At 36.6% G+C, this 27,037-nt stretch overlaps 1 protein-coding gene across 1 annotated transcript in view; it reads left to right on the forward strand.

Moving 5' to 3' along the window:
• Window positions 1-16,338, forward strand: part of LOC131050205 (uncharacterized) — a 39,199-nt gene extending 22,861 nt beyond the window's left edge. The window contains exon 3 of the mRNA XM_057984386.2: window positions 15,403-16,338. Coding sequence (XP_057840369.1) covers window positions 15,403-15,691 — 289 coding nt within the window. The 3' untranslated portion in view covers window positions 15,692-16,338. The remainder of the gene's footprint in view (window positions 1-15,402) is intronic.
• Window positions 16,339-27,037: the final 10,699 nt, after the last annotated feature.

A 27,037-nucleotide genomic window follows, 5' to 3' on the forward strand; every position in this document is an offset into this window, starting at 1 on the left:
GAGTGAAATTTGACGTTTTGAACTCTCCATCAGGATCATTTTATGGAATATAACATTTAAGCATAAGTGAGAAGATCTTATACTTTAAGTTATATTCCATATATACTTTCAGGATGTTTGAGAGTGGTTTCGGACCTCCAGGAGTTATATTGCAAACTCTAGTTTTTGGAGGATTCTTTAGTTTTCCAGACTTAGTCAAATTCCAGGATCAGGACATTCTAGACTTAGCCAAATTTCAGGATTAGGGCATTCCAGACTTAGCCAAATTTCAGGGCATTTGTGAAGATCAGGATGACATTCCAGACTTCATCACTCACCAACTCGACCTAACTCAGACCTTCAAGAATGATACCCACTCACAAAGCAAGACACAATTAGCAACAAGAGCAAAACCAGGCCCTAAAGAAGACTCTCAAAGAAACCCTAATTCTGGGGCCCGAAAGACTCACCTCCCTCAAGCAAAGCCTACCATCCTATTGATCCCCTGGTGACACTCAAAATGCAAAGGCTAACAGACAAACCCTAAACACCTAGAAAGTGAACCCCAGAAAGCAAAAAAAAAAGGGGTCCCCATTTGCAATGGGGCGATGTGTGAATACGTCACAACAGTGTGGAAATCACGGAACCGACAAACTAAGCTTCAGAAAAGCTTAGGGGGAGCAAACGGAGAAATGTTTCGAACCCCCAGTTTACACTGGTAAAAGACCTTAACCGGTATGTGATACCTGTCATTTGGTGGAAGACCGAAAACGGTAAAAGGCAAATTAGGGTTTATGCCCTAATGATGGAGCATTAATGACGGTAGGTGAGGAATATGCTTAAAAGGAATTTTCAAATTATTTCTCACTATCATTTTTTCGAGTGAAGAAGTTTTTCAAGTGTAGAGCGACGAAAAAGCGATTTGAGCTGTGATTCAGAGAAATTTGGAAACCTTGAAGGAGATTCAAAAGCAAATTGCAAATGGTCAAGAGAAGAAAGCAAAGTAGTGATTCTGCAACCGACGGAGTGTGAGGTGAAGTAGAATCTGAAAGCCCTAAATTCACGATTTCCGAAAGGTATTTCTCGAAGTTTTCAGTTTTAATCATGGCTTCCGCATCTCATACTAGCTCTAATGCATCTGTCGATTCAGTAAGCTTCATTCAATGCAAGTCTAAATACAATGCCCTGTCACAAGTTCCTGCTGGAGTAATAGTAGAAGAGGGAATCTTCGATTATATAGATTGAAAGATTGAAGACCTAGGGTCTCTAGCAATCCACTCACAGCTAGGTTTATTTTGTGGAAAAGATAAGAAGATCAAACCGGAGTACAGCATCTTGGAGAAGAAGAAACTTCATAATGCGGTTTACTTCCTAGAGGATTTCACAGATGACCATATTAGGATCATCCTGAGCAGAGTTCATGGTGACAAGATGTACCTGGAGAGAACGCATGATATAACACCACAAGCTGTTCATGCCGTCACCGGTTTCTGCAACGTCGGTGAAGTGCCAGCCCTGAGGAAGATCATCAAAACTGAAATGACCAACCTCACCGGTTCAGTGAGCGACTCACGAGGAATGACGGTTAATACCATCAAGGACGACCTTGTGAAATATGCATGCATGGTGATTGGATACCGGGCATTTCATGCCAGTAGAATTAACTCTGTATCTGTTGCAGTGGTAAATGCCACTTACCGGATGATCAAGGAAGATGCATCATTTGACCTGTGCACAGATATGCAAAGGCAACTTCTGTTGAATCTTAAATCAATCAAACAGGATAATGCATTGAAGTTTAAGTTTAGTCAGCTACTGGTCGGATTATTTTTCTATTTTCAAAGTTACTTCCCAAGAGTGGGAGATATTCAATGGTTTGCGGACCAACTGGTTACCAAGCAGATCAAGGAAAGCCTGCAAGCAGTTGGAACCGGGTACCCTGAAGTTCTGAACAGGTACTTTGATGAGTTCAGAGGCAAGATGAGCCTGAGGATGAGGATATCCGATGACATAGTCAAGAAATATGAAGAGGACATCTGTTTTATCATCAAAGTGGATCAATGCATAATGGAGGCCGTTGAGCCTAGAGAGGAAGAAGTGGAGCCTATGGGCTATGAGGTGATGAATGATATGCTGGACGGGTATGCCTCTACCCTTATTGCCTCACCTCTTAATCCGAAGAAGAAGAGAACCGACACCTATCTTGAAAGGGTTACACTGATCACAGAACCAGTGACAAAGAAAGGAAAGGCAATGCCTTCAACATCGGCATCGGTCACTACAGCCAGTCCTAAAGTGACCAAGCGGTCACCGGCTAAGAAGAAACCAGAAGCGGTACCTGCTAAAGTCTTCGAGAGGAAGAGGAAGACTAAAACCAACTCACCGGACTCGGAAGAAACGGTGTCTGAGGAACAACCCAAGAAGGTGGGACAGACAAGGAAAAAGACAAAGAGTGAACTGGCATCGTCTGCACCGGTAAATATTGATATTTCCTCTTACAAACCTCTGACACATTGTCAAAGAACAATTAAAAATATTAGGAGAAAATTATTAAATGATTTGGTAGACCATTTTGATGACTTTAATGATGATGAGAAGGAAGAAGTAGAGCTAGAAATAATAAAGTATTTATGTGCTAATGACCGGTCGCCCTCAGAAATTAGATTTGAGACACCGGATTCTTTGTATAAGTCCCTAGATAATAAATGGTGCATTGCCATAGAGAAAGAATAGGAAATCAGGGAGAAAGTTTTTGCTCAATACTTTCCCGACCTGTCCAATTCAGAGTTATTTGATGTCATCAACCAAAATAAAGGACTCTTCTTCACCAAAAGAAGAAGACTCTGGTTGTTGGAAGGAAGAATTGATGATGTCGAAAAAGACACTCATCTGCATATGACAACAGCGGTTCATACGCATAAAGTGCTTCAAGCTAGCAAGAAGGTTGAGCAAGAACCGACAGTGACAGAACCGGATGAAGTGTTTGATGATGAAGGAAATCCGGTTGTTGAACCTATCGACACCATTGATGTCGATGCTCTGGAGGTAGAAGATGTTGCTCAGGGCACTCCATCTGAAGCAATAGGACAAGCACGTTGAACAGGCTGAAAAGCAAGCAGCGGACAAACATGAGGCAGCAAAGGAACAGGCAGAGAAGAAGAAAAAGGAAGAAGATGAGGAAAAATGGAAAGAGGAGGAGAAGAGAAAAGAGGATGAGAAGAAAAGAAGAGAAGAGGATGAAGAGAAAAAGAAAGAAGATGCAAAGAAGAAGAGGATAAGGAAGAGGAGAAGCGAAAGGAAGCTGAGAAGAGAAAGGAAGTAGAGAAAAAGAAGAAGGAAGAGGAAGAAAAGGAAGAGGAGAAGAGAAAGGAAGCAGAGAAAAAGAAGAAGGAAGAGGAAGAAAAGGAAGAGGAGAAGCGGAAGGAAATAGAGAAAAGGAAGAAGGAAGAGGAAGAGAAGGAAGAGGAGAAGAGGAAGGAAGCAGAAAAGAAGAAGGCATAAGAGGATAAAGAAGAGGAAAAGAGAAGAGAAGCGGCAAAGAAGAAAACAGAGGAGGACAAGGAAGGAGAAGTGGCAAAGAGCACGCAGATGGAGACACCTAAGGCAACCGGTAGTCAAGCCAAACCGGTTGACCTCACCAGTCCCATTGACCTCCAGTCTGCAAGTGAAATGGAGCTACTGCAGAGCATCAAGGTTGCTCAAGAACGCTTTGAAGTGATACGGAGGAAAAAGGAGCAAGATGTGATCCAAGTGGTAATGGACACTCTTACTGGTTTGATCCCTGGTACAAACCTTCCGAATACTGATTCATCACTGGCTCAACTAAAGCTCCTATGCACAGTAGTGGATGATCAGGTGCAGAGCCTAGAAGAGGCAGTAGAGGCAAATGCCAAGAAAGAGCATCAAAAAGCTCTAAATATTGCTTTGGTGAAAAAGTTAAACGAGCTCCAGTCCGATCTACAAAAAGCTCAAAAGGATATAAGGGATGCTCTAGATGAGGGGAATCTTCCACTCAACAAGATTTGCCAACCCCATCTGTTCTGTGACGATGTGCTTGCACAGAAGCAAAAGCTTCAATCTGATTTGTAGTGATACGTGAGCACCTTCAAGCCGCCATATGACTCCTTTACAGCTTATAGGCAAACCGTTCACCGGTTTCATATCCAGTCTGCTAAAATAGAGCATGAGATCAGCACCCGGTCATGAGATTTGCAGGAGCTACAACTGGTTCTACTCCCACATCTGCAAATACTTCAGAAGTGCTATCTTAATCTGGATGCCTTAACGGCGACACAAGAGATGAGCACAATAGACGCCATGGAAGAACAGGTCTCCCAGATGCAGACAGAGAAAGAAGTAGCCACCTCCCTACTTGAGTCTTGGTCTTTATCTATGAAACAATTCTTGCAGGACTTTAAATCTGTTTTTGACAAGTTTTATTCCTTATTGTCATAAACTCTTATTGTTTTAATACCAAATGAAAACAAGGATTGTTCCGCTGTACTTTGTCATTGTTGGCAAAGGGGGAGAAGTATTCTGGTATTTAAAATTTTGATGTATGCTCTGAATATCTTAATGTCTATCTCTGTATGCAAATAGTTATACATTGTATTGTTAGCTAAAGGGATAGTGTATATGCTTAGGGGGAGCAATTTTGCTTATGGCATGATTTTGTTGTAAAACACTTAGATGTCAAAATTTTATTTTCCTAAGTGTTGCCATCAATGCCGAAGGGGGAGATTGTTGTCATTTTTGATGTTTATGCTGTGATTGTCATTGATGGACACGCACTTGCATTGAGATCACTTTTATATGTATGAGTTAAAGCTCAACCGGCATGTGTTGCAACCGGTATGTTGTATTACAGTCTTTAGACTATTGGTGTTTTGCAAAATGTGTTTATCGGTTTGAAGTGGTATGTCGACCCCAAGCGGTTCGTGGATCTCAAGCGGTACGAGGGATCAAAGTGGCAAAACACATTTTTACCAGTCTTCATTTTTGTCAAACCGGCAACCAGTATTTTGTGTAAAGCGGTAATACTCTGATGAGTTACCAACCGGCATTCTGTAAAGAGCCATCAACCGGCATTTTGTGATGAGTTACCATCCATCGATTGTTTGACGGTGCCGACACTCTGGCGGTGCTTTTTGTGTCGTGTTACCGAGTATGTTCAGGTTCATTGAACCTAGGGAATTGGATTGTAAACCTATTGGACCGACATGAAATCAGATTCCTTTATAAGGACATCATGTCTAAGGTTTTATAAAGTAGTTAGGGTTTTATGTTGTTGCTAGGGTTTAAGGTGGTTGATGAGTTTTTGCAAGAGCGATCTTAACTGTGAAGATCAAGTTTTGTGAGAGGTAACTAAGTGTGAGTTACTGAAGACTGAAGTAATGCTGAAATGCATTAGCTATGAGCCATACTGGATCTAACCAAACAATTTGTGCTATATGCTAGATCATACACTTGTTGATTATTCACATCTTTGACAAGTCTGAAGCCCTTAACTGGGTAGGCTCAGAGTAGCCTTTGTAAAATCCTCTAACAAGGTGGTTCACCTCTGTGGATCTAAAATCCTCTAGCAAGGTAGTCTTTGATCGAACTTATCTCCTAACAGAGATTGAGATTCCTAACAGGATTTGTTCTGGTAAAGAACATTGTATGACCTTAACCGGTCTGGTTCCTATTCTGCAGATAGTTACTTGTGAGTTTTATCTCACCGTGGTTTTTCCCATATGGGTTTCCACGTCAAATATCTTGTGTTATGGTGTTATTGCTCCTGTGGGTGAATGTCTTATTTGCATTTTGGTTTGCATGCGTGTTAACCGGTTTGTCTGTTAAATTGTTCTACCGGTTTATCACTAGACTGTTTAAGTGTTTAAATACAGTGTTTTTCGGTATACTAATTCACCCCCCCCTCTTAGTGCCCTAGGTAGCCAAGTCCTCTTCTGGGAATGGTGTCAGATTGGTTTGGGTTTAGGCATGGTTTTAATGGCATCATAAGTTATATGACAAAGAATTAGTTAGTTATGCTCAATTAATAACATAGATGTTGCTCTTGGGAATTGACTGTGTATAAATAGGGGACATTACATTGGGTGAGATTTTAGACTAGACATCGTTCAATCTCTCCTCTTTGTGGGCATTAATGAATTGTATGTGGATTCTATTGGATTTAATTGCTGCATTCAGTACTTGTTCCTGTGAAGGGTTCCTGCAATCTATCGATTCCTTATTGCTGATAGCTTTACTTTGTGATCTCGGTTTTGGGAGTTGGAGTGTATTGCATATCCATTTGTGTACTCTCTTGTAATGTCCTCTACTAGGAGGCTGCCTGTTTCCCAGTGATTAACGTACATCATTATTCATTATTATGCCATAATTAGATTATCAATACTAAGGAACAATTGATAATAGAACTATGAAACATGTTCTTATATTAATACAGCACGTTTCATAGTTCTTATATCTATACATATAAATCTATTGCATGTATAGATATAAGAACTATGAAACGTGTTGTATTATAGGCTATGTATATGCTCTTATTCCTAACTGAATTCCTATATAATATCTGTAAGTAAGTACTTAATGCATAAGTAAGACACAGCATACCAATCTGTTGTCTCAGTAATGATTGCAATAATCTGCCTGTAAATGAATATGATCTGCAGAGAATCTGGTCTGCTAGTCATTAAAGATCTCATGATGTTGTGACTCTCCTAGAGAAGATCTCGGGCTTTAGGGACCCTGCAGTCTCCAAAAAGTAAATTAATGAAGCTGGGAGCTTCACAACCATACAAGGCCATGAAGGGAGACATCTTGATAAGGTAGATTTGTAGCTAGTGCTAGGAGTCAATTCTGTATGACATAACTTGAACAACTCTTGCCAAAACAAACTCATTGACTTGCTGTCCCTGTTTAAAGGCTGTGATGCTGATCATGAAATTTCTGGACTTTGCAGTGATGTTAAGCAGCTGATTGCATTGTTTTATGTGCATGAGATCGTCACTATAACATTTGGGAATTGAATGTTGATGAGATTTTGCCAGTTTGACAGCAAATGCATTCCTGAGATGGTTATATATCAGATTTGCAGTCTTAATACTGCTGACATCATTTGTTCCAGCAACCTTGGGGATTCAGGTGTGATTATGTTTTGTGATTTGTTGAGAAATATTCCTCATTTCATGTTGAGTATGCCTCATGATTTGAACATAAGGGATCCAAGAACACTCATGATCTTCATGGGATAGAAGATTTACAGCTACTAATTATATCAGAATGGAGTTGCGGAAATGTGGTGAGAGTAAGAAGTATTTTAAAAAATTACTCAATGACTGTAGTAGCTGTACCATCATGGAGATTTGTCATGCTGATAACACTTGGGGAAATCATAATGAGTGTGATTTTGTTGGGTTTGATAATCAGTCTTTGCTTACATCCGCAATTTTTTGACACAAAACTATATCTTCTCATGATTTGATTAGAGACACACCTGCTGGTCCATGCGATGTGGATGAAAAGGTATGGAAACCTAGTGATTGTTCAGGATTTCCAATATAGTCTGCTAATGCCTTTCACATTGATTGCATTGTAAGCTATGCAGATCATTTTTCTTTTAGCCCGCATATAGATAATTTGACCATGTTTATGATGACACATAAAAATGGGATGGATGGTTGGTATAAGGGTTTTCATACATCACCATGGTATGAGGTGCTCTCTCCTATGGAAGGAGAGTTTGTAACTTGTAGGACTTCCAGTTTGCTACTTCAGGATGGTTACTTTGCTGGGGTATAGGGAAAAGAAACAGATACTTTGCTGAAGTCATTAAGTAATGAGAATGCTAGATTTCCAATGTGGCCGTGGGATTCAAGGATTTTTATGAGGAATGGTTCGCATTACAGTGGATTGCTTCATAGTGTGACATAGCTCAACAAAGATGATAGGTTTAGTTGTATTAGGATGGTACAATGGACATGTCCGATGGAGCATTCTACAAGTTTATTTGGGGTCCTAGCATTGGCATGCAGGTTTGGGATTACTTGATGATAAGCAATCTCTGGGAAGGGAGGATTGTAATGTCCCCCTTTATTTGACCTTAGAATATAATTAAATGTTAAAATTTAAGTTGTCAAAAAATTTAACTTATTTTATGTCAACGAAGAATTAAAAGAGGGTCACTTTATTATTTCCTGTTGGCTGAAGTTAAATATTAGAAAGTGTAGGAAATTTGAAAAGTTTTCTGGAAGCTTCCTTAGAGGGTTATAACTTATAAAAACACAGATTGGGACTCATTTCACATATGCTTGAGTTATTAATTTCCATTTGAAGAGCTTTGAGAGCTTCTAGCTTTCAGTTCAGCTAGGCCTACAATGGAAACCCTTGGGTTTGGGATGGATTGGACGCAAACCCAATTCCATTTTGGGGATGGATTCATATTAGGTTTCACATTCGAGCATCAATGCAAATTGATGAAGTCTTATTTGATGACCAATTTTCTAAGGTATTTTCAAGTATGAATATTTTGAAGTTTTGAGGGATTTTAATAATATTGGAAGCCATATGCTTGAGTTATTAATTTTCATTTGAAGAGCTTTGAGAGCTTCTAGCTTTCGGTTCAGCTAGGCCTACGACGGAAACCCTTGGGTTTGCGATGGATTGGACGAAAACCGAATTCCATTTTGGGGATGGATTCATATTAGGTTTCACATTCGAGCATCAATGCAAATTGGTGAAGTCTTCTTTGATGACCAATTTTCTAAGGTATTTACAAGTATGAATATTTTGAAGTTTCGAGGGATTTTAATAATATTGGAAGCCATATTCCTAGAGGGTTTTGATGATTTTATTTAATATTGCGGAGATTTATTTTTGGGCGATTGGATATTTTGATGCAGGTCTGCATTTGTTAGTTGTGGGAACAACAACCGACATTCCCTCTCTTTGGCGTGAGAAATTTTATGCCTTGTTGAGGGAAAAGTTTTTATCTTTTGAGGGGATTTAATTATCATTGTAGACTATTTAAATATATTTGGTGTGGACGATTATTGTGTTATCAAATATCGGACTTGAATATTGTGCCTGGCCATGAAATATTTGTGGGGGTCAACTTACTATGGAGGGATTAAAAAGGGAATGCGTTTGATGCATTTATGAATATTTTATGGTGTCTTGGCGCGATATCGTCAAGGGAATTGAATAAGAGATATTTTATCAAAAAATAGGCATGGAAACATCTCTCTAAGAAGCCATATGAAATACACCTGGCTCTAGCTTTGAAGGGAACATATTAAGGTTGGCGTGAATATTATCTGGAGTCGTTTTAATAGTTTGACTTCCCAAATTTGTTAACTCCTTGCCTCTGTCTGAGGATGATTGTTGGGTGTTTTGACATTGTGAAGTTGGTCGGCTAAGAAATAAAGAGTCATGGGAGATAATTCATCCTCTAGTTTGCGTGGAGTTGGAGTTTGTTGTGTCCAAGGGAGGTCAGGTTATTTGCACCATAGTTTGGAGACTCAGACTCGGAGAGTATTCAGCAAGGCCAAAATTTTCAACTTGGCAAATACTCAACTAAAACTCCACAAAAACTTGGCAACTTAGAAGGCAGTCAAATAAAAATTTCTTAAAGAAAAATAATTTTTTGCAAAATTTAATTATAAAATGTATTAAATTAAAAATTGACACATCAAAAGAGAAAATGCATGGTTTTATAGCAAAAACAATGTGCGAAGAATACTTTATTAAGTTTAATCAGCGTTTTACGTGTAGGCATATTTACCTGCATTTTTTCTATGCCTGTAAAAAATTGCGAGTTAAACTTGTAAAAAGTCAGTCAGCAAAAAGAATAGAGTAAACTGCAACTTGGAGAGTATTTGTAGAGTTTGCAAACAATGATTTGCACTCTCAATAGGTGATGAATGGATCGTGATTTTACAGAGCCGATAGGCTTGTCTACCCCAGCGCAAGGATTTGTAAGCAAGTCATAGGTTGTTTGCTATCTGACCCAGCTCTAAGTGAAGATTGGAACACATTAATACAGAGTCATTTCATTGTAACTGCTGTAGGTGTCAATTGCTGTGTACAAGCTGCAATGCACAGATTGGATAAAGAAATATGCGCAGCTATGTGTTATTTCAGCACCACATTATTCCAAGAAGAACACGAGGACAGGTTTTGGACTGGGACGAGCATAGGAGACACAGTTTTCAGACACCACTATTTCTATTCTCTACGTGGGTTTTTACTGTTTGAGTTTTGACTACTGCTCATGTTATTATGCATTCCAGTTATGATTGGAGGGGGATGAATATTGTATCTTAACCCAGCACCTTGGAACACTGGGCAAGCTGTCTTACTGCTGCTGCCTCAATATATCTATTGTAATCTTCATTGTGCTGAGAATAACTGCAATGAAAGGTTAGACAATATTATTCAGAATCTACTTGTTATCAGATATGGTGAAAGTATATTTGCATTCTTGTAATTTTGTTATGAATCCATAAAATGAACGCTATTGTGCAAAGATAAAACTCTTTTAAAATCTGCAAAACTGAAACCTCTTAAACTCAAATTTGCAAACTGTTTGGTAAAAGATCTCAGGGTGATAGAAAAATTGGCAAATATCTAGTAGGGGTTTTTACATTTCCCTCACCTTACCCGTTTAGCCTACAGAATATAAATTAATAGGCTATGGGACTCCCAAATACTTATAATGAGAAAGGGGGCCTGACATCAACATGATGAGAAGCAGTATTAATACATGCTACTCCAAATGAGTCTGCTGGTACATGTCAAATCAATTATCAAGAGGGTATTTTGGGTGATCATGTCTGCAGATCTTGATGTATATAATGCCTTCAAAGTGCCAATATTGAGTATTGGGGCAACCTTGGACACCAAAGTAGATGTTTCTCAAATGCTTCCCTTGGTTCTTAAGCATACCACTATCATCAGATGAGGTTCTCAAGCTACAAGAGGAATTGGTGAAGGTGAAAGTAGAATGTGATGTTGCCATAGACATGGTATATTCTTCCTCGTGCCAAATTGTGAAGAAGGATGAACATTCAACAACTCATATGCAAACTGCTAAGTTGCCTACACAATCAAAAGAGGAGTTGATGGTGCAAGTGATCAGTTGCTTAAGTTGAGAGATAAAATAATCATGGTGCAACTGCATGTGCATAATGACGTGATGTCCTGGCAAGTTGTAGGGCCTGATGATAAATGGGAAGATCGGGTAAGCCCTTGAAGCATTGTTTAATCTGCTCTTGGTTCCAATGCTTACATGCTAGCAGCTTGAAGTATAATTGAAGAGGATGGATGAAGAAGCTGCACAGGAAGCCAAGAAGAAGCAAGGGAAAGAGGATGAAGAACCTGCACATGAAGCCAAGAAGAAGCAAGGGTAAGAGCTGCACAAGAAGGAAGGGCAATGCAGAGTAGAAAAGTGCATTTAGGTGGTCAAGAATTAAATCTTCACTGTTAGCTGTCAGTCTCAGTTGTTTGCACAAGAATTTGCAACTGCACACAATTTTTAATCACCTCAGCTGGTCGGCAAAGATGGTTAGGACCTTGATTGGTGCCTCTACACTCTGAATAGAACTACTGGAATAATTCTCAGATTAAGATGGGATTAATAAATCCACATCTCTCTGCAATAAGCTGCAGACAAGAAACTGAGGTGGCTTAATTCAAAAGTGCTTGTGCAAGTAAAATCTATGGGTGGTACCTCTTTACAACTTGCATCTGAAATCGGCAGTTTGCAGCTCCAGTTGCAACAGGATGAAGATACATTGAAGTACCTCAGGGAGGATACAACAAAGGTTGAAGAATGCTTGCCTTGTGCAATACAAACAATTTTTGCAGAACATAGTTTGGAAGGATGGACCAAATCTAGTGCAATTTCCTATGCTTTCTGTTTGAAGGATTGTAAGTTTGGGGTTTGTTATTTTTGCTCATATTGGTGAATTTTTGTTCCCATTCTCCTATTAATTTATTGTTTCGAGAATAGAACACATTATTAGCACCAGGAGAATGTTGGCACCATAATTTAGCTCATATTGTAACATGTCCTAAGAATAAGAATAATGTTTAGCTATAGCAAGTAGTCAAAGGTTAGCACTGCATGTATAAATAGGGATATGTATCATAAATGAGTGAATACTGTATGACATATTTGGATTGCCAGTATGCTTATGGTATTCCTGTAACACAAATAGATTGGCCAGCACTAGGAACCATTTGCTTCTATATATCCCATAATTGTATTGCTTTTGGCATCTCATTTTGTGTTAGAATCAATATAGAAGTGCTCATGCTTTTTGTCAATCTGCATACAGTCGGTCAGTATTTTCTTGCAGGTTGTAGGGTGCAGGTTACAGCAGAAGGTGATGGATTCAGTTTGCTTTGGGTGAGACAAGAAGATATGCTAGTATGTGTCAGGTCGTCAATGTGTTTAGCTTTTGGTTGTTGTATGCACAGGAGAATGGCTAACAAACAGATTTCATTGGACTCTTCACCAGCTTAGAAAATAACTATTTTCAGCATAATCAAATGTGCACGATCAGCGCATCTTCAGGAGCATGGGGAAAATCCTATCATTAATGTGGATCTGGGAGTATTTTATGAAGTCTTGTCATTGCTATTGGATGGTAAACTCAACTGGATAGAATTCCTGCGAGGGTTCCTTATTATTAGAAACAAAATATGAATGGTAACATCTTTGCCAATTTTTTGTCCAGTGCATAAGCACTTTATTACTAAGTCACAGAATACGGCGATTTTCATGGGTGAGGTTCGAATTTAATCGAATTTCAAACTTTTATAAAAAAATCGTTTAAATTCGTCCATAAATTCGGCAACTGCTGGGTCGCGGGTGTCTGCAGAAACGTTCGTGTAAAATTCGTATGGCAGAAACGTTAGCATTTTTTAGGGTATATCTGTCGAGGTTTTGATGGATTTTTCAGAGGTTTGAAGGTTGCTGAATACTCCTCGCTCAGCCACATCTATCCGTTTTGAGGGTTTTTTGCTCTTTTTGTTTGTTGCGTGACTGAAGATATATGTTCGTGCCCGCCATTGAAGCTATTTTTTCGTGCTTTGTGAGTGTGAACCCCTGCCCCGTCACCGCTATTTCCCACGCAGTGCCGCCATCGAAGCTCTTTGTCCCTCGCAGACTCGACTGATAATGCTTTCAACGCAAGAAGGCATATTAAATTTACTTTTGTGATTTTGGTTCTTAAGATTTCATATTAAATGTATGTCATTTTAATTATTAATATTAAATAGATTAAAGTTTCATATTAAATTTGTGTCATTTTAATTTTCTTATTATTATTAAATAGATTTAGATTTATTGATTATATTAGCATTTTTATTTTAAATAAAAATATTATATATTTAAGTTAATATTTCACATTAAATGTATGTTATTTTAATTTACTTATTAATATTAAATAGATTAAAGATTTCATATTATATATATGTTATTTTAATTTACTCGTTGTTAAATAGATTTAGATTTATTTATTGTTTTATCATTTTTATTTATATTGAATAAAAATATTAAATATTTAAAAATAATAGTAATTTATATAAGGCGAATTTTATCCGATTTTTTTTTTTCGAATTTTTCCAGGTCGAATTTCATCCGAATTTCATGGCTGTCGAATTCGAACCTTGTGACTTAGCTTTATTATATGTTACGAACTCAGTAAAGATGCATGACGGAGAATGGAAAGAAATGTGCTGAATGTATACGATCAAAACATGACTCGGCCATATGCTGTGGCTAAGTTATGAGGAGTTACATATGATGGATAACATTATTTTGTCTTCATATAGAAGATTGGTTGTTGCTTGAACATTGAGTAATTTTTCTTGCAATGTGTATACAGTAATCTGTTAAAGAGTATTTCATAAATATCTGTTATGGTTTCTTTTGTCTGGAAAGGACACATGATCTAGACATGTTTGTGAAGTGCTGAGTGTTGTAATATAGATAAAAACCCTCTGAATTTGCAGTAAAGATATTTATTTTGGGTGCCAGCACAACTGAACCAGTCTGTAAACGTAGGTTTATTTGATGTTGTGCCAATTGCAAGAACAATTAAATGAACTTTAAAAAAGAAATCAGAGACTTGTCTTTATTTTCACTGCCACCATAAATGTTCCAATCTTGATATTTTGCAAGAAACAATAACATTAGCAGGAACTGGCATTGCCAATCCACCATATTTAAACTAATGATGGACTGACATCATCTATTGAATTGTGGACAGCCTTCTATCTCCTAATTCATTATGTGGGGCAACATTATGGAAGGCAATATTTTTTGAATGTCAAAAGTATATAATATTAACAGTTTTCCCAGTTGTAATGAATTTATACAAGTAACATCCAGATATTGAGAATAATAATCTTCTTTTTAGACAGTGTAAGTGTGGCCTGTGAGTAATTAATAGTAACTTGATTGCTTGCATTGTTCAATTGAAATTTAGTTTTTAAGTGGTTAAAAATAAAAAAAATTAAATCCTCTAGATCAAAGCATACCCAGTCTTCTAAGCTGCAGAAATTTTGATTACCCATGCACCTTCTGCCAACGGGATGTTTAGAGTCTTAAATACAAAAGTTTAAAAAGTCCTCCAGATCAAAGCATATCTCTGTCCTTTAAGCCAGAAGGCTGATTATCTGTTCATCTGCTACCAATGGTATAACAGAAGTCTTTAATACCAGTAATAAGTAGACCCTCAGGTCAAAGCATGCAACAAATTTCTTTTTTGCAGTGACTTTATAAGTTACCCTATTCGGTTAGGGTAAGTGCAACTTAGTTTTGTTATTGTCAATACAAAAAAAATGACCATGCTTGTAGATCATATGAGAAAATCTCTTAATTACCATTCTAGTTGATCAGACTTGTAAGAACTGAGAAAGTTGCAAGGAAACATGCATTTTTGGATTTCTTTTGTGATGAATAGATACTTGTACCATTGAATAATTATTTGGGCTTTTGTCCCAAAGGAACACCTGGTCTTACCTTGATATAATAAATTTGTTATGTCTTTTAGTTTGTTCCTCTATAATATTACAAGCAAAGTTTGATTTATGTAAAGGTGAATCCTGAGCAATAATTTTTATTGCCCGTGGTTCTAAAGCTTTGGATGGTCCAAAACTTTAGACCTTATTTTTACCATTTCGTTACCCGTTTGAGATTCTTGTTTAGAAAAGTCCCTGGTGATTGTTAATAAATTCATTAGAGTTACGTGAGAGTCAAATTTATTGGAAATTGGTTATATTTCTATTGCTGATAGCTAGTTCTAGTAAGCATACTGATATTTGAATAGATGTTCATTTGATGCCAATTTTGATTTCTGGATGCATTTTAACCTAATATCAAGTCTTTATGCTCTGGTCTTGATGTCACAGGCATGAAAAATATGTTACTCAGTATAGGGCTATGTTTGTTCTGAACTGTAAAATTGTGGACAACCAGAGATTACGACTACCTGCAGGTAGTAAGAGAAAGCGAGAGAGCAAAAAAATATCAAGGGGACAATGCAGAAGAAACAACGACAAATTGCCTGAAACTACCAGTGAAAACTTAAAAGATGAAGTTTTCAAGCCAGTCTGCTGCTCTGTTTGTCAGACTGAAGTTGCAATATTAGATGAAGATGAGATCTATCATTTTTTCAATGTCATGCCAAGCTATGCTTAGTTCAAATTAGTTCCAGTGGAGTGAATCCCTCCAAAACAATGGTTGGTGATGTGACGGATAAAGAGGAATTATGTACAAATTGGTAGCTTTTCATAAGCCCATTTAAAATTGAGAAAACTGCACAAAATGTTTTGGCACTTATTTGTCATAAGACGAAACATATCTTTTGTAGAACCTTAAAGATTAATTTAATAGACCAAACAGTGGCATTACAAACCGGCAGAAAGTTACATACATTTTGCGCTACATGTTCAAGCTTTAGGCCTAACAGCAGATAGCTCTTGCTTTTGCTGCCTGTGTTGCAATCTAACAATCAAGTCTACTCAATGGAGTTTTCCGTAGCATGTGGCTCAAATGGTTTTTAAGTGCATAGTGCACAAACATTTAAGAGATGAGTTAAAAATCAATTGCAGTAAGAATATCAATATTAGTTAATGACCATCACAGCAACATTTTGTCAATGTGTCGTTACTAGAATGCAATATTCATCTGATGCCATAAGAGGTCTCGCGACATTTTCACCTCTTATGTGGATACCATGTTACTATCACAATGAATTGGTGGTTATCATTAACAAAATAATTATCAAACTTCGCTGTATAATATTCTTTCTAAGCTTTAAGGATCGATGTTACCAAATTTCAAGATTTGCAAGAGAAGTTATGGTTGATATTCATTTTCCAACTTTGTTAAACTAATTGTCTTTCATGTTTGGAAGCTGTAAAGGCCAAAATTTGATTTTTAGATCATTATCTAAATGATTACAGCTCTTAATTGATCTATTTTGTACTTATCTAATTGTCGAGTAATTGTAGTTTTAGGGTACAATTTAGACCAAGAATAGATCATTTTTGTTGTGTATCCACTACAGATCATCATTTTTGGTCTAGCCTCTTGTAAAATGTATTTTAGACCAAGAATAGATCATTTTGCCAGCATTGATGACTTTTTTGATTCAATGAAGAAGCATCGATATTTTTCAAGATTGACTTCCAATTAGGTTATCATCAATCAGGACTAGATATGACTATTATGTATTCATAGCGTGGTCACTTTTGGGTTAACAATGTTTTGGATGTTTTTGTGAGCTTAATGAATAGTTATGTAAAGGCTTCTAAAAACACTAGTTATAGGGAAATTTGTCTAAATGTGTTCTTAAAAAAAATCTAATATTTGGGGCATATCATATATTTTAAAGGTATTGCAATAAATATTGATAAGAATAAGGCAATAATTGACTCGGCAATATCTAAAAATGTGACCGAGGCAAGTTCCATGGGACTAGCTAGATATTATAGAAAGTTTGTAAAATATTTTAAGGGTAGCATATCCTATCACTCTTTTGCGGATGAAGAATAAAAAGTATGGAATGAATGATTTGATCAAGATTTTCAAATTTAAGAGGAGAAATTAACCACATCCATCTTTAAAAGTACTGTAGTAAATTTTGATAAAAGTAAGGCAACAATTGAGTGGCCGTTATCTAAAAATGTGACAGTTTATTAGTTAGATATTATAGAAAGTTTGTAAAAGATTTTTCAAGGGTAGCAAATCATATCACTTCCTTGCAAAGGAAGAATAAAAAGAATAAAAAGTTTATGGAAGGAATAATGTGATAAAGATTTTCAAATTTTAAAGGAGAAATTGGCCACAAATCAATTGTTGAAGATTCTAGATCTTGATGGCCACTTCATTATGGTAATTGATTCCAAAAACTTAAGTAAATGAAGCTCCTCATAACTGAGTTAGAAACCATTCATGCCTTACAAAAATGAAGGCATTTTCTTTTAAGAAACCTTTTGAGTTAAATATAGATCAAGGGTTAAAGTATATATTAATTCAACCCACTTTAAATTCATGCCTTACAAAAATGAAGGCATTTTCTTTTAAGAAACCTTTTGAGTTAAATATAGATCAAGGGTTAAAGTATATATTAATTCAACCCACTTTAAATTCAAGACAAAGAAGATGGTTGAAATTTGTAAATGAACATGATTTTGAATTTGGATGTATCAAGGGCAAGGAAAATATATTAAAATAATATTGTAATGTTTAGCTCTGATGGTCAATTAAATTGTTAGGATAGACTTTAAGAATATTTTTTGTTCCTATAGTTGTAATATACTTTTCTTAGTTTTCAATGCTTTTTGTAATATGGTATTAGAGCTCTAGTCTTGAAGGAGCCTTGGGATCGATGACAAAGAATTTATCATATAAATTTGTACATTCACGTACAAAGTTTTTTTTAGTGGTTTTCAATAAAATTCATGATTTTTAAATTTTTGAAAAAATTTGCTAAGAATTTTTTTTTTTACAATTGTTTTTCTACAAAATGTAGAGGATTTTTTCTAAAAAAAATATACATTTTTTTTTTTGGGCATAAAATTGTGTTTGCTTGCTTATGAGTAAATCATAACCTCCTTGCATGCTATGCCACATTCTTTATTGATATTGCAAGATTTCTTGTAGAGAATCACACTATTTTTGACAAAAACCACATTGCGTCTAGGTTTTATTCTTTTCCCACATCAAATTATCTTTTTTGTACACGTTTTGGTGTTTTTGGGCACATTTTTTCTTTGGTTTCATGTGCAAGGACTCTTTCTAAGCGAACAATGGGTTAGAAGATCTATTCTTGGAGCGATTTTTTTTAAGAAGTGGTGATTTGCCTACATTTTCTAGGTTACATGACAACATTTTTGCAACTGATAGCTTCTTTTATGCATTTCTTGGTGTTTTTTTTGACGATTTTTAACAAAAATTGTGGTCTTCCCAACAGTGGCTAGGGTTCAACTGAATTTCAAAATAGTTTATTTTAAGTTTTTGGAGTTTTTTTGGGATAAATCATGTTTTTTTGGTGCCTAGGGTTTTTGAGTGGCTAGGGCACATTTTCTACATTTTCCGAACTTTTATTGTAGTTATTTTTTTCAATTTTTTTTAACAAATTTGTGGGTTTTACCTTGTTGGGGTTTCAAATTTTTTGTTTCTAAAAATTTCCAAACTATTCTTTAACAAATATTGAATTCTTCATTTGGGAGGGATGGTTTCATTGACCAATATAATATTGAAAGGCATCAAGAGATTCACTTGAAAAAATTATATTTGGAAGTAGAAGATGCTCATTATCTTTGAATATGAGTGCCTTGATTAGATCTTCCACATGACTAAGCCCTGACTAATGACTATAGATAAAGGCCAATACAAGTTTGATGAGTGTAATTGTGAAGTCATTATGCTCATTAAATTATTCGTCACATGAAATTCTTTTGAAGATTCCTTCAAGAAAATATTCTTTAGAGATTTGGAAACACCTTTGACATTTGCATGAGACATTAGATAAGGGGACAACCTTCTTCTTGAAGAATATTGTTAGTTTTGATCATGATGGACGAGAAGATCTATTTGCAGGATCATTTGATGAAGATCAAAGATATATGTGATTAGTTAGTAATTATTGGTCCCATGATGGAATAATAAGACAGGGTGGCTATAACACTAAAAATGTTACCATGGTCTTATGAGTATTTTATAGAAACACTCAAAATCAAGACTACTCGTGTTAACTCAAATTTTAATGATTTGTGCAACAAACTCTTGCGGCGGGACAAATGGTGTAGTCACAGATGGAGAGTCTAGAATAGGACCATCCAACTGCACACCATAGTGAAAATAACACAACATCGTGTTCTTAAAATAATGAAATTATTATATTCATCATCAACAACATCAATTATATCATATAAATTAGTATCTAGAATGATAATGGGCTTACAGGCCTACCATAAGGCATTACAAGTTTACACACGGTGCATTGGCATGATCATAGTCCCATGAGCTAGCAGATTGAATATAATAATCAAGCTTATTATCTAATTACTGAACTTATCATTTGTCTTCAAAATGATTATAAAATGATCTTATTTATGCTTTTCAAGCTCCAAAAAAGACTTTTGTCGACCACAGGGTCTCAAAACCTAATGAGTAATGAAACATGCAGGCTGGCCTCAAAATACAAGATGATACACCGTGGAAGATGAAAACGTATTATAGACTGCAAGAAATGATTCTCCTAGGTCCCAAATGTCTCAAATGATGTTCGAGTTAGATCCACATGCCATGGGAAGGGTCTAGAAGTGAATTGTCACCAGAGACACAAAATGTTTTGGCAAATGAATGAATTTTTGGATACAATAACTTAATGAAAATTGAAAGATCTCTGGATATGATGTAGATGACCACGTTTAGTGTGAATGTAGATCTGCAAGGCATAAAGAAAAATATTCAATACAATGTAGAGAAAGTTTTAAGACAGTTACAAACTAAAATGCAAGGAAAAGGAAATGTTTTTGGTTGATGCGAGATTGATTGGTAATTGTTGTCACAAAATTTGAACCCGCTAGATGACCACATATGGTCTTTAACCTTGTGCAACATGAAAACAACCTCCCAATTGTGGGACTTGTAGAAATGAGGTTGAGTCTCTAGAGAAGGTCGACTTCCTTTTCAATCTAATGCAAGTGTTGAACCAACTCAACACTGATAAATTTGATGGTATGATGAATCAATAAGGATCTAGACAACTACTAAGAGGGGGGGTGAATCAGTAGATAGAAAACTGACTAAACTTTCACCAAACTCAAAAACAACCTCTCAAGTCAAACTCATAACTAACTGGTTCAAACACTGAACTACAAATTGCAATATCATTGATAGTATACCAATTTGACTGGCATAATAGAATAATAGTAAAACAACTTTGAAACTCTCAAACCATTTGACCAAAATATCCAAATACTTTATTGACAAAAGTAAAAGCACATTTTAGACTACTGTCGGTCATCATATCATATCTAAGTGGATTTAGCAGTTAAGAAAATTAACCATATCAAACATAACCACAAAAAACATTCTCCACTTGACACAATGATTTTGATGTGGAAACCCAAATGGGAAAAACCACGGTGGGGATGAATACCCACAAGTATTTTGAACTCTTCTGAAGTTCGCCATGTTAGGAGCCAAGCCTGTTAAAGCTTTAAAAAAATTCATGTTAAGAACAAATCCTATTAGGGACCACCTGGTTAAGGGATTGACCATAATGCCCTATTAGAAGCAATACCCTGTTAGGAGTAACCTCGGTAGAGGATTTGAAATCCAAGTTAATCGATCACTTGGCTAGAGGATTTAGATAGCACTAAGCCTGTTAGAGCTTACCCTGTTAAGGGATTTGACTGTTGTAATTGTTAGAGAACAACAAGGGTTTGCTGATTTGGTGAATAACACTACTCTGCTTGATCATATCCTTTTCATGCTCCTATCTGCCTTCACACATACTGCAGATACATCTCCTGGTTCGGCAACCAATCACTCTTACACTTAACCAAAATTGCCAACATTACAACAAAACAACTCATCGATCTTATAAGCAAAACAATAGGTCGGTAACACATCACAAACCTAAGATCTCATAGAGATTACAAACAAATCGGTTCAAGTATGACCGTTGGATTAAATGGAAATCATTGCACATCATTCAAGACAACCTCAACCGCTTTATCGATCCCTATAACTCATCACATGGTTTCCACTTCATGCAATGTACTCACTCATTCCCAAGGCAAAACCGTTATCTCTACGTGCCAAAAACCATTTGAAACTCTTCACATACAACATGCATATGTGGCATAATCATTGTCGTTCATCATTTGATCATAAACCAATACAACCAATTCACCAAGCTCCATCAGTTAGGGTTTGGCACATCAACAGGTAGGGTTACTGGTTGATCTCACTGCTTCTCAATTAATACTAGTTTCCTTCACTAGCTCACCTATTGGTTGCAAAACAACGTCATTACAACATCATTACCGGTTAATTGACATCAATGACAACATAATAATTCATCGATTCAATCTTCATGCAAATGCCAACAATCTCTCCCTTTGGCATTGATGGCAATACAAGTATCAATACCCTTGATTGTTATGATTGTGTATAGGAATCCTGGTTTACATTTTACCATGTACTCTCCTTCAACTAAGTCTCAATGTGTTCAGCTGGTAACTAGCTATAGATCTTCTCTCTGTCAATCATATAGCTCTTCTCCCCCTTTGACAACAATGCCAAAGTGAAAGTAAAACATGCAGTGTCATACTTCACTGTTCTACATCAATAATCTGCAACTTGATGCTCCCCCTATGGAATAACTCCACTCTACACCAATCTTGCTTCAAGATTCTTCAATTAGCTCTGGGACTGATGCATTCCACACCTGCTCAATTGACCTCATGTAGGGGCACAACCCCTAGCTGACCTCTAAGATACTCAAAAGTAGTCTGAGGCAGATGTTTAGTAAAGATATCTACTAGCTGCTCCTTGTAGATACATTCCCCAATAATACATCTTTACTTTGCACTTTCTCTCTCAAGAAATGATATTTCAACACAATATGCTTGGTTCTAGCATGCAACACCAGGTTCTTTGAAATATTTATTTCACTGGCGTTGTCACATAAAATCTTTACTAGTTCTGTGATCTTCAACTTGAATCCTTCTAGAATGTGTTTCATCCAGATTGTCTGGGTACAATTCATATACGCTGCAACATATTAAGCTTTAGTAGTGGACTATGATATAGATCCGTTCTTCTTGCTGCTCCATGATACAAGTCTTCCTCCAAGAAAGAATGCACCACCAGTTGTGCTCTTCCTATCATCTATTGGCATTGTGATGATGTTTTGATTGTCATTGATGAACACACACTTTCTTGATGATGGACACACACTTTCTCGATGTATGAGTTATGCTCAACCGGTAATTGTTCCAACTGGTGTTATGTATTATTGAATGTATAGTCTTTAGACTATCGGTACTTTGCAGAAGATGTTTACCGGTCACAGGTTGACTGAAGACCCCAAGCAGTATGAAGACCTCAAGCAGTACGAGGATCCCAAGTGGTATGAAGACCCCAAGTGGTTCAAGGATCTGAAATGGTACGAAGGACCCAAGCGGTAATTAACTTTTGATTGGAACACTACGATTTTCCAATCTTCATTTTTGACAACTGGTAATCAGTATATTGTATTAACCTGTATATTGTTACCAAATGTGTCTAGATGCACTGTACCTAGGAACTTGTAGTCTAATTCTATTGGACCGACATGAAATCAGATTCCTTTATAAGGACATCATGTCTAGGGTTTGCATGTGTAAGAGTGATAGAATAGAGAAGGTTATGTACGATCATTGAAGAGAAGATTAGGTTTGTGTGAAGAGATAGAGTGTGGAGATATTGAAGACTGAAGTAATGTTGAAATGCATTAACAAATGAGCAAACAAGGATCTAATTAAGCATGTTGTGCTATTGTCTAGATCATTCACTTGTTGATTACTAATATCTTCGACAAGTCTGAAACCCTTAATCGGGTAGGCATAGCAAAGCCTTTGTAAATCCTCTAACGAGGTGGTTCATAACTATGGATCTGAAATCCTCTAGCAAGGTAGTCTTTAACATGACTTATCTCCTAACAGAGATCTAGATTCCTAACAGGATCTGTTCTGGTGAAGAACATTGTATGACCTTAACCGGTCTGGTTTCTATTATGCAGATAGTTACTTGTGAGTTTTTGCTCACCGTGGTTTTTCCCATTTGGGTTTCCATGTAAAATATCTTGTGTTATGGTGATTGTGCTCTTGTGGGTGAATGCTTTGTTTTCTATTTGGCTTGCATTTATCTTAATCGGTTCATTAGTGAATATGCTGTGCCGGTTATCTGCTAAATTGTTTAAAAGTTTGTTTACAATATTTTTTAGTATACCAATTCACCCCCTATTAGTATTCATCATCATCAACATTACCTACCCAGTCTGCATCTGTATAAACCTTGAAATCAAAGTTACCTGCATATAGATACCATAATCCATAGTCAATAGTACCTTTCAAATATTTGAATATCCTTTTGGTTGCTATCAAGTGTGTCTCCTTTGGATTCTTCTAAAATCTGGCAACTAAACCAACTGCATGAGCAATACTCGGTTTGCTATGAACAACATAATGCAATTTCCCTATCATTGATCTATACTCCTTTTCATCAACAGATGCAACATCCTCCTCCTTAGATAGTTTACAACCTGTAACCATAGGTGTCCCAACTAGTTTATAGTCACTCATTCCAAATGTCTTCAATACCTCTTTCACATACTTAGACTGTGTGATAAAAATACCCCTCTTCATCTGCTGAATTTGCAAACCTATGAAGGATTTTATCTCTCCTACTAGAGACATTTCAAATTCACTTTTCATCTCATTTGCAAGGTCATCACTCATGTCATCATTGCCTCCAAATATGATATCATCCACAAACACTTCACTAACTAGTATCTTATCTCCTTCAGGTTTGAGATATACATTGTTGTCTTCATTGGTTCTCTGAAAAACTATCTTCATTAGGTGTGAATGTAGCCTTTCATACCATGCTCTTGGTGCTTGCTTCAAACCATATAGTGCCTTGTGAAGTTTACACACCATATTCTTTACATCCGTCAAAGCATAACCATCTGGCTGCTCAATGTATACTTCTTCTTCCAGTATTCCATTTAGAAATGTTGATTTCACATCCATCTGATATACTTTGAATCCACTATATGCTGCAAATGCAAGTAGAGTCCTAACACCTTCCAATATAGCAACTAGTGCAAATATATCACCATAGTCTTCTCCTTCTTCCTTTGCATACCAATCTAGCTTTGTTTCTGACTACTACTCCATATTCATTTAGTTTATTTCTGAATACCCATTTAGTACCTATCACATTTTTATTCTCTGGTCTGGGTACTAGGGTCCATGTGTTGTTCTTCTCAATTTGGTCAAGCTCTTCCTCCATAGCTTTAATCCAATGATCATCCTTCCTTAGCAGTTCTAGGCTCAATAGTGGAGATCATGCCAGAATTCTCTCTAATTCTTCTACTGGTTAATACTTCAGCATCTTTATGTCCAATAATCTGGGCAGGATTATGATTGAGTCTCATATACCTTGGAATGACATTATCATTATCTTTAGGTTCTTCTTCCTCACTATTATCTTCTTCTTCTGAATCTACCCATTCAGGTTGAACTGATAATACATCATTCACTTCACCAGCTTCTGGCTTCACTGATTCTGGTTCCAAAACCAGAATGTAAGGTTCATCTTCCTTCTTTTCTTTACTAGTTTCTCCTAAAACTTCAAGACACTCATCCACTCAGACATCAACACTTTCAATGATTCTCTGTGTCCGATTGTTGTAACATTTGTAGGCCTTACTCTTGGTGGAGTAACCAATAAATATGCCTTCATCACTTTTATCCTCAAACTTACTAACATAGTCACCTCTCTTGATAAAACATTTATTGCCAAGAATCTTAAAATAACTGACATTAGGTGATCTACCATACCAATATTCATAAGGATTTTTGTCCTTACCTCTCTTTACCAATATCCGGTTCATAGTGTAGACAGATGTGCTGAAATCTTCTCTCTAGAAAGTTTTTGCTACTCCTCCTTGTATAAGCATTGTTCTAGCAGCTTCAACAACTGACCGGTTGTTTCTCTCTACAATACCATTTTTCTTTTGTGTCCTCGGTGTAGAAAGCTGCCTCTTAATTCCATTGTCTTCAGAATATCTAGTGAATTCATCTGAAGTAAATTCACCACCTTGATCAGTCCTCAAACACTTTATCTTCTTACCACTTTCCTTTTTAGTTAAGGCCTTGAATGCCTTGAACTTACTAAAGGCTTATGTTTTATCCTTCAAGAATGTGATCCACATCATTCTTGAGCAATCATCAGTGAAGATCATAAAATATCTGTCACCTTGAATACTTTTAGTCCTTATTGGTCCACAGAGATCTGTATGAACCAATTCTAAAAAATATTTTGCTGAGAAGGATTTTCTCTTAAAAGTTGAGGATGTCATATTTCCTAACTGACATTCCTTGCACAGAGCATTCATCGGTTTGTCCAACTGAGGCAAACCTCTTACCGACTTGGACTTACTGACCGTAACAATGTTATCAAAATTTATATGACAAAATCTCTGATGCCAAAGCCAACTATCATCTACTTTAGCAATTAAACAGTTGTTGACTTTAGGATTCAGGTGAAAGAGGTTACCTTTTGTCTACTTGCCGGTTGCAATCAGGTCACCTTTGCTCCCATAGATTTTGCACATTCCATTCTTAAATTCCAGTGGATAACCTCTTTCATTGAGTTGAGCTACACTTAAAAGATTGTGCTTTAATCCTTCAACCCAGTAGACACCATCTGCACTTCTCTTTCCATTAAGAGAAATGGCTCCCTTTCCTTTTACCATACAGGGTGAGTCATTTCCAAATCTCACAGCTCCTCCATCAAATTCTTTCAAAGTAAGAAACTTACTCCGGTCACCGGTCATGTGGTGTGAACAACCACTATCTATAATCCAATCATCAGAACTATCCATGCGAGAAACTAATGCCTTCTGATCATATGTCTCCTCTTTAATGGCATCAAAGACAATGTCTTCATTAGCATCGATTCCTCATCAGTGATACCGCCATCAACTACAATAAGACAATCTCTTTTGCCTTTTCCTTTGTAATTCTTGTACTTCTCATGCTTGTGCTCATTGTCACCATTAGGACAATCAACTGCAATGTGTCCAGTCTTGTTACATGCAAAACATTTCAAAGGTAATTTACCTATGTACTTACCGATACCTCTGGGCAACCTCTTGGCCAACAATGCTTCAAGCTCGATCAGACTATCTTCATCATCAAATTCTCTACTAGATCTAGACTCATAACTGTGACTAACATCTCTTCTTTTCCTCATAGGTGGGTTAGAAACTAAAGCTCTAAATGCAGATTCAGATTTATGAGCACTACCATCATAGCCATTTAATTCAAATGCAGTAAGTTTACTAATGATGGAGTCAAGAGTTACCTTAGTTTTATCAATAGACTTTATCTCTTGAATGGCTGCAACTCGGATAGTGTTGATCCTCCACTTTACCACCAACACTCTTGATCTCACCAACTCTCTCCTTGATCCTCTGACCATATTGTTGAATATTCTCACCTTCAGCCATCCGCATGTCATGAAATTTACCTCTCAGACTCTCTTCTTTGGCAATCTTCACATGCTCATCACCGCTATAGATTTCCTCAAGTTTCTTCCATGCCTCATAAGCAGTCTTCAGACCATGGACATCAACATACTCTGAATAAGACAAACAACTGATAATGACCTCCAACGCTTGATTATTTTCTTGTTGCTCTTTCTTTTGATCATCAAACATAGTTCCACTAGGTGCAACATATTGAGTAACAA

The sequence above is a fragment of the Cryptomeria japonica genome, chromosome 7, assembly GCF_030272615.1.
Source record: "Cryptomeria japonica chromosome 7, Sugi_1.0, whole genome shotgun sequence".
Classification (NCBI taxonomy): Eukaryota; Viridiplantae; Streptophyta; class Pinopsida; order Cupressales; family Cupressaceae; genus Cryptomeria; species Cryptomeria japonica.